This window comes from Bison bison, unplaced genomic scaffold (genome assembly GCF_000754665.1).
Source record: "Bison bison bison isolate TAMUID 2011002044 unplaced genomic scaffold, Bison_UMD1.0 scf7180017864280, whole genome shotgun sequence".
Lineage (NCBI taxonomy): Eukaryota > Metazoa > Chordata > Mammalia > Artiodactyla > Bovidae > Bison > Bison bison.
Window position 1 is genome coordinate 8444557 of NW_011494852.1, and position 15578 is coordinate 8460134.

At 50.4% G+C, this 15578-nt stretch overlaps 1 protein-coding gene across 3 annotated transcripts in view; it reads left to right on the plus strand.

Annotated features, from left to right (window-relative positions):
* Nucleotides 1–15578, plus strand: part of AXL (AXL receptor tyrosine kinase) — a 35936-nt gene that overhangs the window by 12104 nt on the left and 8254 nt on the right. For 2 of the 3 annotated variants that reach the window (XM_010849260.1, XM_010849259.1), the window contains 11 exons: nt 2580–2790; nt 3087–3226; nt 4528–4678; nt 4889–4915; nt 7382–7514; nt 7814–7905; nt 11596–11691; nt 11873–11950; nt 13753–13845; nt 14246–14367; nt 15319–15428. In XM_010849260.1, the coding sequence (XP_010847562.1) occupies nt 2580–2790; nt 3087–3226; nt 4528–4678; nt 4889–4915; nt 7382–7514; nt 7814–7905; nt 11596–11691; nt 11873–11950; nt 13753–13845; nt 14246–14367; nt 15319–15428 (1253 nt within the window). The remainder of the gene's footprint in view (nt 1–2579; nt 2791–3086; nt 3227–4527; nt 4679–4888; nt 4916–7381; nt 7515–7813; nt 7906–11595; nt 11692–11872; nt 11951–13752; nt 13846–14245; nt 14368–15318; nt 15429–15578) is intronic. The other variant, XM_010849261.1, reaches the window with a different exon arrangement.

Here is a 15578-nt window from a genome sequence, read left to right on the forward strand (position 1 = left end):
AGGCAAGGAGACCACCTCCCCCACTCCTGCTATCTCCTCCCCAGGCCTTGCTGTGGTTTCCCCACTCAGGGACTGTATGACCTTGGGCAAGCTGCTGGATCTCTCTGGGCCTCTGTTTCCGCATCTGTAAAATGGGAATAAAAAAAGGAATTGAACCCCATGGGTGCTCATTCCGGACTAATGTGCTTAGCAGGGTGTTTGGGACACAGCTGACACTCAAAATAAGTTAGCTGTTGACAGGATAGGCAAGCCAGTTCATGGGCATTATATCAGTAAACTTCTCACCTTGACAGGTAGAGACTCTCGGAGGCCCATTTTCCAGAGACAGGAACTGAGACCCAGGGAGGTAAAAACACTCACTCTAAATCACATAGCAGGGACTTCCCTGGTGGTTCAGTGGTTAAGACTTTACACTTCCACTGCAGGCGGCAAGGGTTTGATCCCTAGTCGGGGAACTAAGATCCCGTAAGCCACCACATGGCATGGCCAAAATAAAAAAAAAATCAGACAGCAAATAATATCCAAGCGAAGATTTGGACCCGATGGAGTCTGGTTGTGAGCAGTAACTCTTTCCCAGCACAGTGTGTGTCGTGGTTATATTGCCTGGATGCTCCCCAGGGTGAAGGTAGCACCCCTGAGCTGTGTGGCTGTGGATTGTGGGGGTGTGACGAGTTTGTGGTTCTGTGGGGAAGGGCTGTACGGACGTCCTCCCCAGCTGTGGTCCCTCCCATCCTGATCTCGCCAGTCCTGGGGACCAAGTGGGTGGAGAAGCCTTTGCCGCTCTGCAGGATGTGCTGGGTTTGACACTGGTGGCCAGACAATCTCTCACACACAAAATAACAATGACAAACGCTCAGTCTGCACAGACACTCTTTTTTTGTTTCTTTTTGCTTTTTTAAATATTTCTTTATTTTTGGCTGTGCTGGGTCCTTGTTGCTGTGCACAGGCTTACTCGGGGGCTGCACTCGAGTTGCAGTGTGCGGGCTTCTCATCGTGGTGGCTTCTCTTGCTGTGGAGCATGTGCTCTAGGGCACGGGGGTTTCAGTAGTCACCACTCGGGGGCTGCACAGTGCCGGCGCAATAGTTGTGGCGCACATCCCCGTGGCGTGTGGGATATTCCCAGACCCAAGATCGAATCCATGTCCCCTTCATCACAAGGTGGATTCTTAACCACTAGACCACCAGAGAAGCCCTGCACAGACACTTTTCTACATGCTTACAGGGTATCACTTCAGTTAATCCTGTGAAGAAGGGAAACACTGTTGTTATCCCATTTTTCAGATGAAGAAACTGAGGCACAGGACTAGGGAGTAGGAGAGGCTGGATTTGAATCCCAGATCCAGTATCTGTGCTCTTCAGCACTAAGATGCATTGCATCTCTGGACAGAAGAGTATTATTACCATTACTGATGTTCTTAAAAGGATATTCTTATTGTCAGTAGGGCAAAGGTTTTGAAGATAGGATGGGTTCAGGTCCCAGCTTCATCAATGACAAGCTAGTGTCCTCAGATCAGTGATTCCATCTCTCCAAGCCTCAGTGCCTTCATCTGTTTAATGAGCATAAAGACAGTACATACTTACAATGCACAGCTAAAGTGAGGGTCAAATGAGTTTAGGTTTGTAAAAGACTTTGCTTTAAAAAAAGAAAATTATTTCTCTGGCTACATTGGGTCTTATTTGCAGCATGTGGGATCTAGTTCCCTGACCAGGGATCGAACCTGGGCCCCCTGCATTGGGAGCACAGAGTCTTAGCCACTGGAGCACTTTGGAAGTCCTTTTCTATTTTTTTAAATTAAAATATATAATGTTCATAATCTTTGGTGTACACCTAGATTGTTTAACCAATGTGACCACCCTCTGAATCAAGATACAGACACTTCCCAGCTGTTGAAGGTTCCCTGCTCCCCAGAGATGCCTACTCTTCTGATTTATTTTTTAGCTATGGGAGGCTTGCGGGATCCTAGTTCCCCAACCAGGGATTGAACCTGGGCCCTTAGCAGTGAAAGCATGGAGTCCTAACCACTGGACCACCAAGGAATTCCTTCCTCTGACTTCTGTTGTGGGACATTGCTTTTGCCTGTGGTTGAATGTCATTATTATTGATGCTGACCACCTGCCATGCACCGTCCAGCTGTCCTACACTTAATTTTTTTGTATGGCCATGCCACATGGCATTTGGGATCTTAGCTCCCTGACCAGGGATCAAACCTGTGCCTGCAGTAGAAGCATAAAGTCCTAACCACTGGATTGCCAGGAAGTCCCTTACATTGAACCTTTAAGCAGCCCTGGAAAGCATTTGCTCCTCTAAGTCCCCATTTTCCAGATGAGGAAACTGAGGCTCAGAGAGAGAAAGTCTTGTTAGAAGTGGCTTTTGCAACTGATGGCAGAGCCACGTTGTAGAGCTGGGTGGCCTCGCTTTGCAAACCCAGGTGCCCATGTTGCATGAACATGGAATCGTCACACACACACACACATCCTTGCAAAGTTGTGTCATCACACCAGGATCACTACCATTGAGAGCTGTGTGATCGCCTTGAGTGTGGCCACCCTGTCCTCAACACCCCCTCCCTCTTCAACAGGCTGTGCTGTCAGATGACAGGGTGGGCGCCTGGCTGGGAGAGCCAGACCCCCCAGAGGAGCCCCTCACCTTACAAGCGTCCGTTCCTCCTCATCAACTACGGCTGGGCAGCCTCCATCCTCACACCCCTTACCACCTCCGGGTGGCCTGTGTCAGTAGCCAGGGCCCCTCACCCTGGACCCACTGGCTTCCTGTGGAGACACCGGAAGGAGGTAAGAAGCGGCTGGTGGCGGGGAGACATCATTCACTGCCCCGCTGACCCTTGCATACATCAGCATGACCCCCAGCATCTCCTCTCACCTGTATACCCCACGTGGCTTCAATCTCCCTCCTGTCCCATCCCCAACTGGCATCTCTCCCGGACCTCATCTCTGTGCTCCTGCTCATGGGAGACCTGCGCCACTTGCCCGCGTGCTTGTCCTTTGCACCCTGCCCCTACTCCTTGGGAAGAGGGGAGGGGGTCAGGAAGAGGTGGGGATGCCAGCTTCCCCTTTTCCCTGTCCTCCAGTGCCCCTGGGCCCTCCTGAGAATGTTAGCGCCATGCGGAATGGGAGTCAAGCCCTTGTGCGTTGGCAGGAGCCAAGGGCGCCGCTGCAGGGCACCCTGTTAGGGTACCGACTGGCCTATCGAGGTCAGGATACGCCCGAGGTGGGTGCTGCTGGCTGAGCTGGGGCGGAGTGGCTGTAGAGGAGAGGACTGGGGAGGAGAAGATGACAAGGCAGACAAGGACAGTTGAGCAGGTTGCGTAGAATGTGATCACCCATGCTAGCAGAGCACGTTCTGGGGCCGTTAAAGGGGACCATGAGAGGGCTGCGTGTGTGCATGCTCAGTCGCTCAGTCATGTCTGACTCTTTGCGACCCCTGGACGGTAGCCAAGGACCTGCCAGGCGCCCTGTCCATGGGATTCTCCAGACAAGAATACTGGAGTGGGTTGTCATTTCCTTCTCCAGGGGATCTTCCCAACCCAGGGATCAAACCTGCGTCTCCTACATTGGCAGGTGATTCTTTACCATTGAGTTACCTGGGAAGCCTCCAGGAGAGAGTTAGGAGATGGCTATTTATGAATCTGTGAACTGTGGTGTTGGAGAAGACTCTTGAGAGTTCTTTGGACTGCAAGGAGATCAAACCAGTCAATCCTAAAGGAAATCAACCCTGAATATTCACTGGAAGGACTGATGCTGAAGCTGAAGTTCCAATACTTTGGGCACCTGATGCAAAGAGCCGACTCATTAGAAAAGACCCTGATGCTGGGAAAGATGAAAGGGAGGAGGAGAAGGGGACAACAGAGGATGAGATGGTTGGACGGCATCACCGACTCAATGGACATGAGTTTGAGCAAGCTACAGGAGATAGTGAAGGATATGGAAGCCTGGTGTGCCACAGTCCATGGGATCGCAAAGAGTTGGGCACAACTGAGCAACTGAACAACAACAATTTGTGAATCATGTACAAAACATTTCAGTAGACATATTTACTAGGGCAGTTTTACAGCAGATAGTTGCATAGCACATTGAGGAAGGGGTGTCTCTTTCTAATTAATATGAAGGTACTATCTGAGCAAACAGCACCCTGGGATGGAGAGATAGATGGGAGAAAGAGTGAGGAATTAGAAGGGGATGGAGGGATGAGGGGGCAAAGATGAGAATTCGGTCCTTTCAACAACAGTACTGTGTTCCACGCCTCCTTGAGCTAGGACCTGAGGATGTATATGGCAGTGAAGAAGACAAAGTCCTGGACCCGGTGAAGCTGATATTTTAATGAGTGTAGGGATAGAGAACAGAAAGGAGAGGACAGGATGGGGGATGAGAGATGAAGGATAGGAAGAGGTAGCGGGTGAGGGGCTGGAGATGAGGAGTGGGCTTTGAGAAAGATGGGGAGTTGAGGCTGAGGGTGAGGGCTTAAGTGCTGGGGCTGGAGCTCTATTCTGATGCCTTATTTGCACATCCTAGGTGCTGATGGACGTAGGGCTAAAGCGAGAGGTGACCCTGGAGCTGCGAGGGGAGGGGTCTGTGCCCAACCTGACGGTGTACGTGGCAGCCTACACCGCCGCTGGGGACGGACCCTGGAGCCTCCCTGTGCCCCTGGAGCCCTGGCGCCCAGGTAGCTGCAAAGCCGTGCTCAGCCTCCCTCAGCCTACCCACAGGGGCCACGTCTATCCCAGATGCCTGTGACTTGCTCATTGTACCTTTTGGCGTTACCCCAGTCTAGGCTCCATTCCTACCTGCAACCCTCCTGAGAGCCCCACTTCCTCTCTCCCGTGTCTTACCAGTCTCTCTGAGCATGTCCTCCCTCCGTCCTTTCTCCTCGCAGGACAAGGACAGCCAATCCACCAGCTGGGTAAGGGCTTTCACACCCCCTCTCCTGCTCTTCCTTCCCCCAAGGCCCACCGAGGGCCCCATCACTGCACGTTCTCTTTGCACATCCCTTTCGTGTTCCTCAAACTCATCACTCTAACCCTCTGCTTCTTAGTTTTGTGTGGTCCTTGATGGAAGTGCCTGGAGTGGCCCAGAGCATTGTGGGTACTTGGTGAATGGTGGATGGATAGGTGGATGGATGGACTGATGAATGAATGGATGTGTAGATGGACCAATGAATGAATGCGTGGCTGAGTGGTGGACAGATGAATGAGTGGGTGGGTGGTGGACGGATGAATGAATGGGTGGATGGTGGATGAGTGAATGAATGGGTGGGTGGTGGATGAATGAATGAATGGATGTGTAGATGGACCAATGAATGAATGCATGGCCGAGTGGTGGACAGATGAATGAATGGGTGGGTGGTAGACAGATTAATGAATGGGTGGATGGTGGATGGATGAATGAATGGGTGGGTGATGGATGAATGGATAAATAGGTGGGTGGGTAGATGAATAGACAGGTAGAGGGACAGAGAGATGAGTTATCCCCCTCATATTCATCTTCCTCAAATATTTCTGCAAATATTCCTCCTATACCCATTGTACCCTCCTGGCACTATTACACCCCACCTCTTGTAACTCAACCCACTGTCCTTAAATATTCCTTACATGTTTTCTTGCACTTCTTTGCATACCTTTCCACACTAACCCCACCCTCCTTTCACATTCATCTCATTATAACCCCTCATTCTTCTCATGGGCTTCCCAAACCCAATGCACACTCACACTTCTCATTCACAAACTGATACTTTTTGCACACTCACCATGCATCCCACATTGCAGGCACTGAAAGACTTTCAATACACACGATCTCACATTCTGCAACTCTCCTTGCACACTCACTAGACACTCCTTACACAGTATTCCCTCACCTCGAGCTAATCCTAACCCATGCCCACTTTCTGCACATACCACACCAGACTCTTGGTACACTCACACACTCATCCTCCACTCCTTACACACTCACTCCCACCTTTTTGCATATCCTTTTCATTCATCTCATGCTCATCTTCCCCTCCCACGTCCTTTGCACACTCATTGCACACTCCTCTCACACCAAAGTTACATCCTTACAAATCACTGCCCCTACCTTGTATCTAAAACTTCTTGAATACTCCTTGAATCCTCACATACTCCCAATTCCTCAAATACTCATCTGGCACTGTTTACACACTCCTTTGCACACCATGCCCCTTTGCACATTTATTTCACTCTCATCCCTTGCTTTATGAAGGCTCTTCCAGGGAATTCCCTGGCAGTCCAGTGGTGAGGAGTCAGTGCTTTCACTGCTGAGGGCGTAGGTTCGACCCCTAAACTAAAATTCCACAAGCTGCAAGGAGTGGCCAAAAAAAAAAAACCAAAAAACCACGCTTTCATAGTCATCATACACTCCTCAAAAATGTCCCTTGGCCATTGGTCCCTGGAGCCTCCAACTCCTTGCATATCCATTGTACATGCTTTGTACACAGTACACACATTCTCTCCCTGCTCAACTGTTTTCCACACCCAAGTGCCCCCTCCTTGCATAATCATCACACACATCACACACAGGTATCCCACTTGAGATTTACTTACAGCCCTCCCATGCTCCTCCAGCCCTCCTTCCATTCTCACAGCCCATCCCGCACATTCTCTCACTCCCATCCCACACTCCTTCCACACTCATTGCACACTCCCCAAGTATCCATCCCACTTTGCACTCACCACACTCATCCTAGGAGTTTCACACTCCTCTTTTTAAAAAAAATTATTTATTTGGCTGCGTCAGGTCTTAGTTGCATCATGCAGGATCTTTCCTTGTGGCTCGTGGACTCTGTAGTTACAACACATGGGCTCCAGAGCACCTAGGCTCAGTAGTTGTGGCACGCGGGCTTAGTTGCTCCTAGGCATGTGGGATCTTAGTTTCCTATGCCCGTGTGTGTGCTCACTTGTGTCAGTCATGTCCAACTCTTTGTGACCCTATGGACCATAGCCCACCAGACTCCTCTGTCCATGGGATTCTTCCGGCAAGAATACTGGAGTGGGTTGCCATGCCCTCCTCCAGGGAATCTTCCTGACCCCAGAGATCCAACCCACGTCTCCTGCACTTCCTGCATTGCAGGCGGACTCTTTTTACCACTGAGCTACCAGAAAAGCCCCTTAGTTCCCTGATCAGGGATCAGACCCAAATCCCCTGCATTGCAAGGTGGATTCTTAACCACTGGACCACCAGGGACATCCCCTCACACTCCTCCTCCAACGTCCACTCCTTTCATGTCCATCGCATGCCCCGTCCAGCCCTGTCCATCACCCAATGAACCTACACCTGCCTCCCTTCAACACCACCCCCCTGGGGACCCAAGGAACCAAGACCTCCACCATGACCTGTCCTGCGTACCCCCTGACAGTGAGTGAACCCCCAGCCCCCGCCTTCTCGTGGCCCTGGTGGTATGTACTGCTGGGAGCAGTGGTGGCCGCCGCCTGTGTCCTCATCCTGGCCCTGTTCCTCTTCCACCGGCGGAAGAAGGAGACCCGTTATGGGTAAGTTGGGACCACTCGGGTCGGGAGGCTGACCTGGACTGGGGTAGAGAGGCTGGAGGTGGGGAGACCGTGAGGAGGCTGGCACAGGAGGACAGAGTACCAAGAATCAGAATGAGGACAAGCATCTGGGGAGTGAATAGAAGGCAGAAGGCAGCAGCCCAAGAGGCTCTCAGCAGACATTGGAGGAGAGGGCTGGCAGGTCTGGGGGTTGGGATGGCGCTTGCTTCCACTGCTGGTGGAAGTGGAGGGGGTTCCACGTCACTCTGCCCTGCCCTCACCTCCTCTCTGTTCCCCGCTAGAGAGGTGTTTGAACCAACCGTGGAGAGGGGTGAGCTGGTGGTCAGGTACCGTGTTCGCAAGTCCTACAGTCGGAGGACCACTGAAGCCACCTGTAAGTGAGCCCCATGCCTCCTGCCTGGGTTTGGGATAAGAAGTATCGAGTGTTGGGCCTGCTGGGCTTCTGCAGATGCGTGAACCAAAAGTTTCTGAAGGCCTTGGAATATTAGCACCACAGACCCTAAGAACAGCAGGACTGTGGGACCACACACAACTTTAGAATAATTGAATCTTAGACACAGTAAATTTTAGAAAGGCCAAACTCTGAGTCATAGGCTCTTAGAACCACATAATGATGATGATGAAGACGATAAACAGATAACAGCCAACCCTAGCACTTCCTCTGTGACTACTGCTGTTCCTTTTTAAAAATTAAGTATTTATTTATTGGCTATACTGGGTCTTCATTGCTGCTCACGGGCTTTCTCTAGTTGTGGTGAGTGTGGGCCACTCTCTAGTTGTGATCTGAGGGCTTCTTGTTGCAGTGGCTTCTCTTGTTGCGGAGCACAGGCTCTAGGGAGCACAGGCTTCAGTAGTGGCAGCGCATGGCCTTAGCTGCCCTGAGGCATGTGAGATCTTCCTGAAGCAGGGATCAAACCTGTGTCCCCTGAAGTGGAAGGTGAATTCTTAACCACTGGGCCACCAGGGAAGTCCCACAGGTACTGTTCTAAGCTTCAACACATGTCACTTAATTTAATCCCCATGACAACCCGGTGAGGTAGGCACATTATTCTCCCCGCTACCAGTGAGGAGGCTGTGGCACAAGGTGGCTAAGTAACTTACTGGAGCCCACACAGTTTGTAAGCTGGAGAGCTGGGGTTCACACCCAGGCGGTTCCACTCTCAAGTTCATCTTCTGAACTGCCTCTTGGAAGTAGAGGATGTGCGAGAGGATACGCAATTTATAATTGGCATAAAAAATTATAATCCAGTGCTATAGACTCTAAGGCTCCCCTCGTGGCTCAGATGGTAAAGAAGCTACCTGCAATGCAGGAGACCCGGGTTCAGTCCCTGGGTCAGGAAGATCCCCTGGAGAAGGAATGGCAACCCACTCCAGTATTCTTGCTGGGAGAATCCCATGGGCAGAGGAGCCTGGAGGGTTACAGGCCATAGGCTTGCAAAGAGTCAGACATGATTGAGCAACTAACACTTGATAGACTCTTAGGATCTTAAAAATCATAGAATCTTAGCACTATAATAGACCCTGTGTTAGAGGATTATAGCATTTATGGAGGGTCCCAGCTAAGAAGGGACTTCAGGAGCCACCTAGTCAAATTTCTTCTTCTCTCCAGTTGGGAAAACAGATCCAGAAAAAAAAAGGGGGGACAGAGTTAGGGCTCTTCTAGAGTTAGCACCCAGGGAGAAGACTGCTGGGGGCCCCAGGGAGATACCCAAAGGGGCTGGGAAAGACATTTATTGCAAAGGAGAAGGAAGAGGAAGTGAGGAGGTCACAGCAATTTAATGGGAATAACATGCAGCAGCAGTTCCCCAAGTGTGATCCAAGTCCCTGGGGGTCCCCAAGACCTTTGCAGGGAGTCCATGAGGTCAAAACTATTTTCAAAATAATACCAAGACGTCATTTGCCCTTTCACACCCTCCTTCTCTTGCAAGTGCTCCGCAGAGTTTTCCAAAGGCTTCCAAATATGTGATGATGTCATCCTTCTGTTGACTGATGTGCTTGTATATTCTTGTGTTTTGAAAATTTGTCTGGGGAACTTCCCTGGTGATCCAGTGGTGAAGACCCTGAGATTCCACTGCAGGGAGCTCGGGTTCAATTCCTGGTTGGGGAATCATTAATAAGATCCTTGGTGGTGTGGCCAAAAATGAAAAAAGGAAATCATATCAGTTTTCATTGTGAACACAGTAAATATTGCTGTGTAGACGACCCATGTAAAAGAAAGCTTTTTTCAAGTCTCAATAATTTTAAGAATGTAAAAGGGTCCTGGGGCCAATCAGTTGGAGAACAATTGCTACGCAGCAGTGAAAATGAATAAACCCAACTACACACAGCAGCTGGGCTTCCCTGGTGGCTCAGTGGTAAAGAGCCCGCCCACCAATGCAGGAGACATGAGTTCCATCCCTGGGTCAGAAAGATCCCCTGGAGGAGGAAATGGCAACCCACTCTAGTATTCTTGCCTGGGAAATCCCTTGGACGGAGGAGCCTGGCAGCCGACAGTCCAGGGGTCGCAAAGAGTTGGACAGCACTTAGCAACTAAACAACAACAACACACAACAACTGCATTACAATTATTTCAGAGATGTCGTGTTAAGTGAAAGAAGCCGGACACTAAAGAGAACATAGTATGTGATTCCATGTTTATAACATCCCCAAACAGGAAAGACTAATCTGTGTTAAGAAAAGTCAGGAAAGTGGCCACCCCCGAAAGGACAGGTCATAGTCTATTCTTGACATGGGTGTTAGACACACACTGTTGTGTTTGGTTCATGAAAATCCATTGAGCTGCTCACTTATGATTTTTGCAGGATATACTTTAATGAAAAGTTAAGAAAAATTTTGAACAACTGGTATGGCAGGGTGTTAACCAATCAAGGTGCCACTACTGCAAGATTACGTGCCAGGCTCTAACCCTTTAGTTACTGCTCTGGGGGAAGATCTGGGGGGTCTAAAGGAAAAGTGGGAGTTGGGAGTGCTCAGGGCAGTAGCTAATCCTGAATGAATGCAGAGTTATTTCAGTATTTTAACAATGGGTATACAGGCATGGGGCTTCCCTGGAGGCTCATGGTAAAGAACCTGCCTGCCAATGCAGGAGATGTGGGTTGGATCCCTGGGTCAGGAAGATCCCCTGGAGAAGGAAATGACAACCCACTCCAGTATTCTTGCCTGGAGAATCCCATGGACAGAGGAGTCTGGCAGGCTACAGTCCTTGGGATTGCAAAGAGTTGGACACGACTTTAGTGACTAAACAATGATAAACAACAATACACAGGCATACCTGGGAGACACTGCACATTTGATTCCAGACCAACACAATAAAGTGTATAATGCAATAAAGTGAGTCACGTGCATTTTGGGGTTTCTCGGTGCATATAAAAGTTATGTGTAGGACTTCCCTGGCCGTCCAGTGGTTAAGACCCCATGCTTCCTCTGCAGGGGCCCAGGTCCCACTTAAGATCCTACATGCCATGCAGTGGGGCCAAAATAAACAAACAGAAACATAAAAACAAAAACAAAAAAGTTGTGTTTACACTGCACTGTAGTGTACTAAGTATGCAACAGCATTATATCTTTAAAAACAATTTAGATACCTTAATTTTATCTATTTATTTTTTAAATTTGGCCACATCATGGCAAGTGGGATCTTAGTTCCTCAGCCAGGGATCAAACCCTTGCCCCTTGCAGTGGGAATTTGGAGGTTTAAGCACTGAACTACTGGGGCAAGTCCCTACATACCTTAATCTTAAATTGCTTTATTGCTTTAAAAAATGCCAACCACCATCTGAGCCTTCAGGGACTTATAGCACTAACATCAAAGATCACACATCATCATAACAAATACAATAATAATGAAAAGGTTTGAAATATTGCAAGAATTACCAAAATATAACACAAGAGACACAAAGCAAATTGGAAAAATGGTAGCGATAGATTTGCTTGATACAAGATTGCCACAGACCTTCAGTGCATAAAAAACACAATATCTGCAAAGTGCGGTAAAATGAGGCACGCCTGTATCCTTATTGGAGGCGCTGCCTGGATGTCAGCTCTGCTCCCACCCCCCATGCAGTGAACAGCCTCGGCATCAGCGAAGAGCTGAAGGAGAAACTGCGGGATGTGATGGTGGACCGGCATAAGGTGGCTCTGGGGAAGACCCTGGGAGAGGGTGAGTGCTCCCCACCTCACACACACACACACACACACACATCTCCCTGAGCCATGCAGTCCTTCATCTCCCCACCCCTACCCAACCACAGGAAATGCAGTTCCTACAGCGTCCCCCCTGAAGTCAACTGGGGGGGTGGTGCCCCCCACGCATGTCAAAGTCTCTCTCTGGTCCCCCACAGGAGAGTTCGGAGCTGTGATGGAAGGCCAGCTCAACCAGGACGACTCTGTCCTCAAGGTGGCTGTGAAGACCATGAAGAGTGAGTATGTACATACGTGTGCACCCATGTGGGATCCCCATCCCTTAACCTCTGGCCCCTCCCCTGTGCCCCTAAGGAGGTAGAAGAACAGGAAAGGTGACAGCAATTTAGCCCAACCCTAGAACTTCAGTGTTTCCAGACAAGAAATTAAGTTCCTACCAGGTCCTTCAACAGAAGGAACTCAATACGGGGAGATTACTACAAAGGTGCAGGGAAAACTGAAGGAACAGCAGGGTGCACTTAAGACAACCTAGAGATTAGCAGCAGCAAGTGGCCGGAAGGGGCAGAGAGAGGACGCGGAGTTTCCAGAGCTCACAGCCAGGGCCCGCTGATGGGATTGAGGCATCACAGAGTTAGGGGCTACCTTGTGGGAGCTTGAAACACAAAGGAGACACAGCCACCACCAAGGCAATACTGGAAGCGGAAAGAGAGAGGGTGAAACGCCCTGATTTCTCTCCTCCTCTCACCCACCTGCCAGTCTCCCATCAGTGCTTCCCGTTGGCGGGTTCCAACAGGAAACAGCAGGAAAGGGAGCCTGGGCAATGTAGTTTTCAGGGGCCAGCCCCATGTGATACATAGCAGAGCATGAGATGGTCCAGAATGAGGCACACCTGGCTTCATCATTTACTAGCTGGTGGCTCAAATGATAAAGAATCCGCCTGCAATACAGGAGACCCAGGTTCAATCCCTGGGTTGAGAAGATCCCCTGGAGCAGGGAATGGCAACCCACTCCAGTATTCTTGCCTGGAGAATCCCATGGACAGAGGAGCGTGGTGGACTACAGTCCATGGGGTGGCAAAGAGTCAGACATGACTGAGCAACTAACACTTTCACTATGATCTCAAGGAAGTGACTACCCCTCTCTGAGCCTACCATTCCTCACCCGGAAAAAAGTATCATAGTGTTCCTACCTCCTAGGGTATTATATGTCAAAGCACTTAATGCTGGGCTTGGCACATAGTACACACAGTTAATGTGGACTAAAACCATGTTATCTACATCAGCAGAGAGGGTGAGAGCCAGTCCAGTCTGAGCTCACACAGCACAGAAAGGCCAGGGTCAAGCTTTTCCACATAGGGATGAAGCTTAGAGGGTCATGCTGGAGGGAGGAATGATCGTTTCAGAATCACAAGGGCTAAAAATCTTGGGTTATGGAGTCATCACTCATTCATTCATTCATTATTGACTGCCTTCTGAATACTGGGTTATGTTCCTGACCTGGGTTTGAATCCCAGCTGTGTGACGCTGGGCAAGTCACTTTGCCTCTCTGAGCCAGTGTCCTGAGTTGTAAAACAGGGACAACCGTCTACATCCTAGGGCTGCTGGGAGTGTGCTAGGAAGCAGCCTAGCACAGAGCCCACACATGGACCCCTGAGCCAGCCTGCCTGGGTTTGAACTCTGCCTGTTCCTCTTGCAAGCTGTGGCACGTTTCTTAAACATTCTGTGCCTTGTCTTTCCAGCCTTCTTGTTGTTCAGTCACTAAATTGTGTCAGACTCTTTGTGACCTCATGAACTGCAGCACACCAGGCTTCGCTGTCCTTCATTATCTTGAGTTTGCTCAAGCTCATGTCGAGACAGTGATGCCATTCAACCAGCTCATCCTTCTGTAGCTCCCTTCTCCATCTTTAAAATGGGGAAATAGAAGCTCCTCAGAGGGTTAAATGGGTTAATACGCGAAGCGCTGAGTACAGCCCCTGGTACTTACTAGTCACGCTTGATGAAGGAGAAGATGATGATGGTAATAAGGAGGAGGAGGAAAAGAGTCCTCCCTCCGCCTCCTCCACCTTCCTCTCTCCTCCCAGTTGCCATCTGCACAAGGTCGGAGCTGGAGGATTTCCTGAGTGAAGCCGTCTGCATGAAGGAATTCGACCACCCCAACGTCATGAGGCTCATTGGTGAGGGAGGGGCAGATTTGGCGGCCCCATGCAGGCTGCACCAGAGGGAAGAACCCTCCCTCAGGCACTGGGAAGATCAAACCCCCAGGCTTCCTCCGCACCCCCCCCTCCCAGAATGAGCAGGCTCCCCCCTTCCTCTCTCCCTCAGCTCGGAATGTGACCTCTGACCTTTCCCAGAAATAGCTGAGGTCCCCAGGAGGGCTGGAGAAACATCCCTGGGAACCAGTGCTGGACATGGCTTCTCTGACGCATGGTCCCTGCCACCACCACCCCCCGCTCCCCAACAGTTTGGAGGCCAGATCTGAGAGGGAGGGGGGAGAAACAGAGGTGGGAGTGGGGGTGGCGTCCCCTTCTGCCCACCTCCAGTGACAAGACTGCTTGGGGGGGGGGCGGGACTCAGGCGTTTGTTTCCAGGGTTCTGAACGAGAAGGCTTCCCGGCGCCCGTGGTCATCTTACCCTTCATGAAACACGGAGACCTACACAGTTTCCTTCTCTATTCCCGGCTCGGGGACCAGCCAGTGGTGAGGGCATTTTATTATCTGGACCACAAGTGTTAAATGAGCACCTACTAGGTACCCGGTAATCTTTCTTTCTTATTTGAAAAAATTGATGTCTATTCTGCGTACACTAAAATATGCACATTTGTTGCACGCAGTTCAGTGAATGTTTTCTTGTGTATAGACCCATGGAAGGGCTTCCCAGGTGGTTCAGTGGTAAAGAATCCGCCTGCCAGTGCAGGAGATGTGGGTTCCATCCCTGGGTTGGGAAGATTCCCTGGAGAAGAAAATGGCAACCCACTCCAGTATTCTTCCCTGTGCAATCTATGGCCAGAGGAGCCTGGTGGGCTACAGTCTATGGGGTCGCAAAGAGTCAGACATGACTGAGCGACTAAGTACACACGCACGCATTAGGTACCTAGCGCTGCTCAGCCACTAGGAAGGTGATGGAGACCAAGAGCTTGTTTTCGTGGAGGAGCTGTCTGCCAGAGGTGGGGGACCAGGCAATAAACAAGTTAACAAATGAATAAGCATGATAATTTTTAAGTGCCAGGAAGGAAATAGAGCAGGATGAGTGACAGGGAGGCCAGGCAGTTCGTTTGAGTGAACAGGGAAGGTCTTATGGAGGAGATCCAAAGAGGAGCTAACTGGTGGGAAGTGGGCGATCTGGGAGGAAGTGGTCCCAGCAGAGGGCACAGAATGTGCAAAAGCTCAGAGGTGGAAACAAGCATGGCTTGTTGAAAGACCAGAAAGGGGGGTTCCCTGCTGGAGCGTATGTCAAGGGCAAGCACAATGGGAGATCAAGACAGGAGAGGAAGATAGGAGGGGGTGACAAAGGGCTGATATGGAAAGGGGTGGAGTTTGCGTCTCAGAGGCATGGGAAAGCATCACAGGGCAGAGCTAGTAGGGCAGAGGGATGGATTTCTGGGACTCCGCTGATCTCTACCCCGTCGTGTCCTGCCCACCCCCGCCCAGTTCCTGCCCACCCAGATGCTGGTGAAGTTCATGGCAGATATTGCCAGTGGCATGGAGTATCTGAGTACCAAGAGATTCATACACCGGGACCTGGCTGCTAGGAATTGCATGTGAGTGCCCAGCCTTCCAGGAATCCCCCTTCTTCAGGGACTCACCCCCACCCTCCTTCCCAGGATGGAAGAAGGTGCCACACACACACACACACACCCCTCAAGCAAGTCAGAGCTCAGGAGTGGAAGAGAGAGATGAGCAGGGAGGTT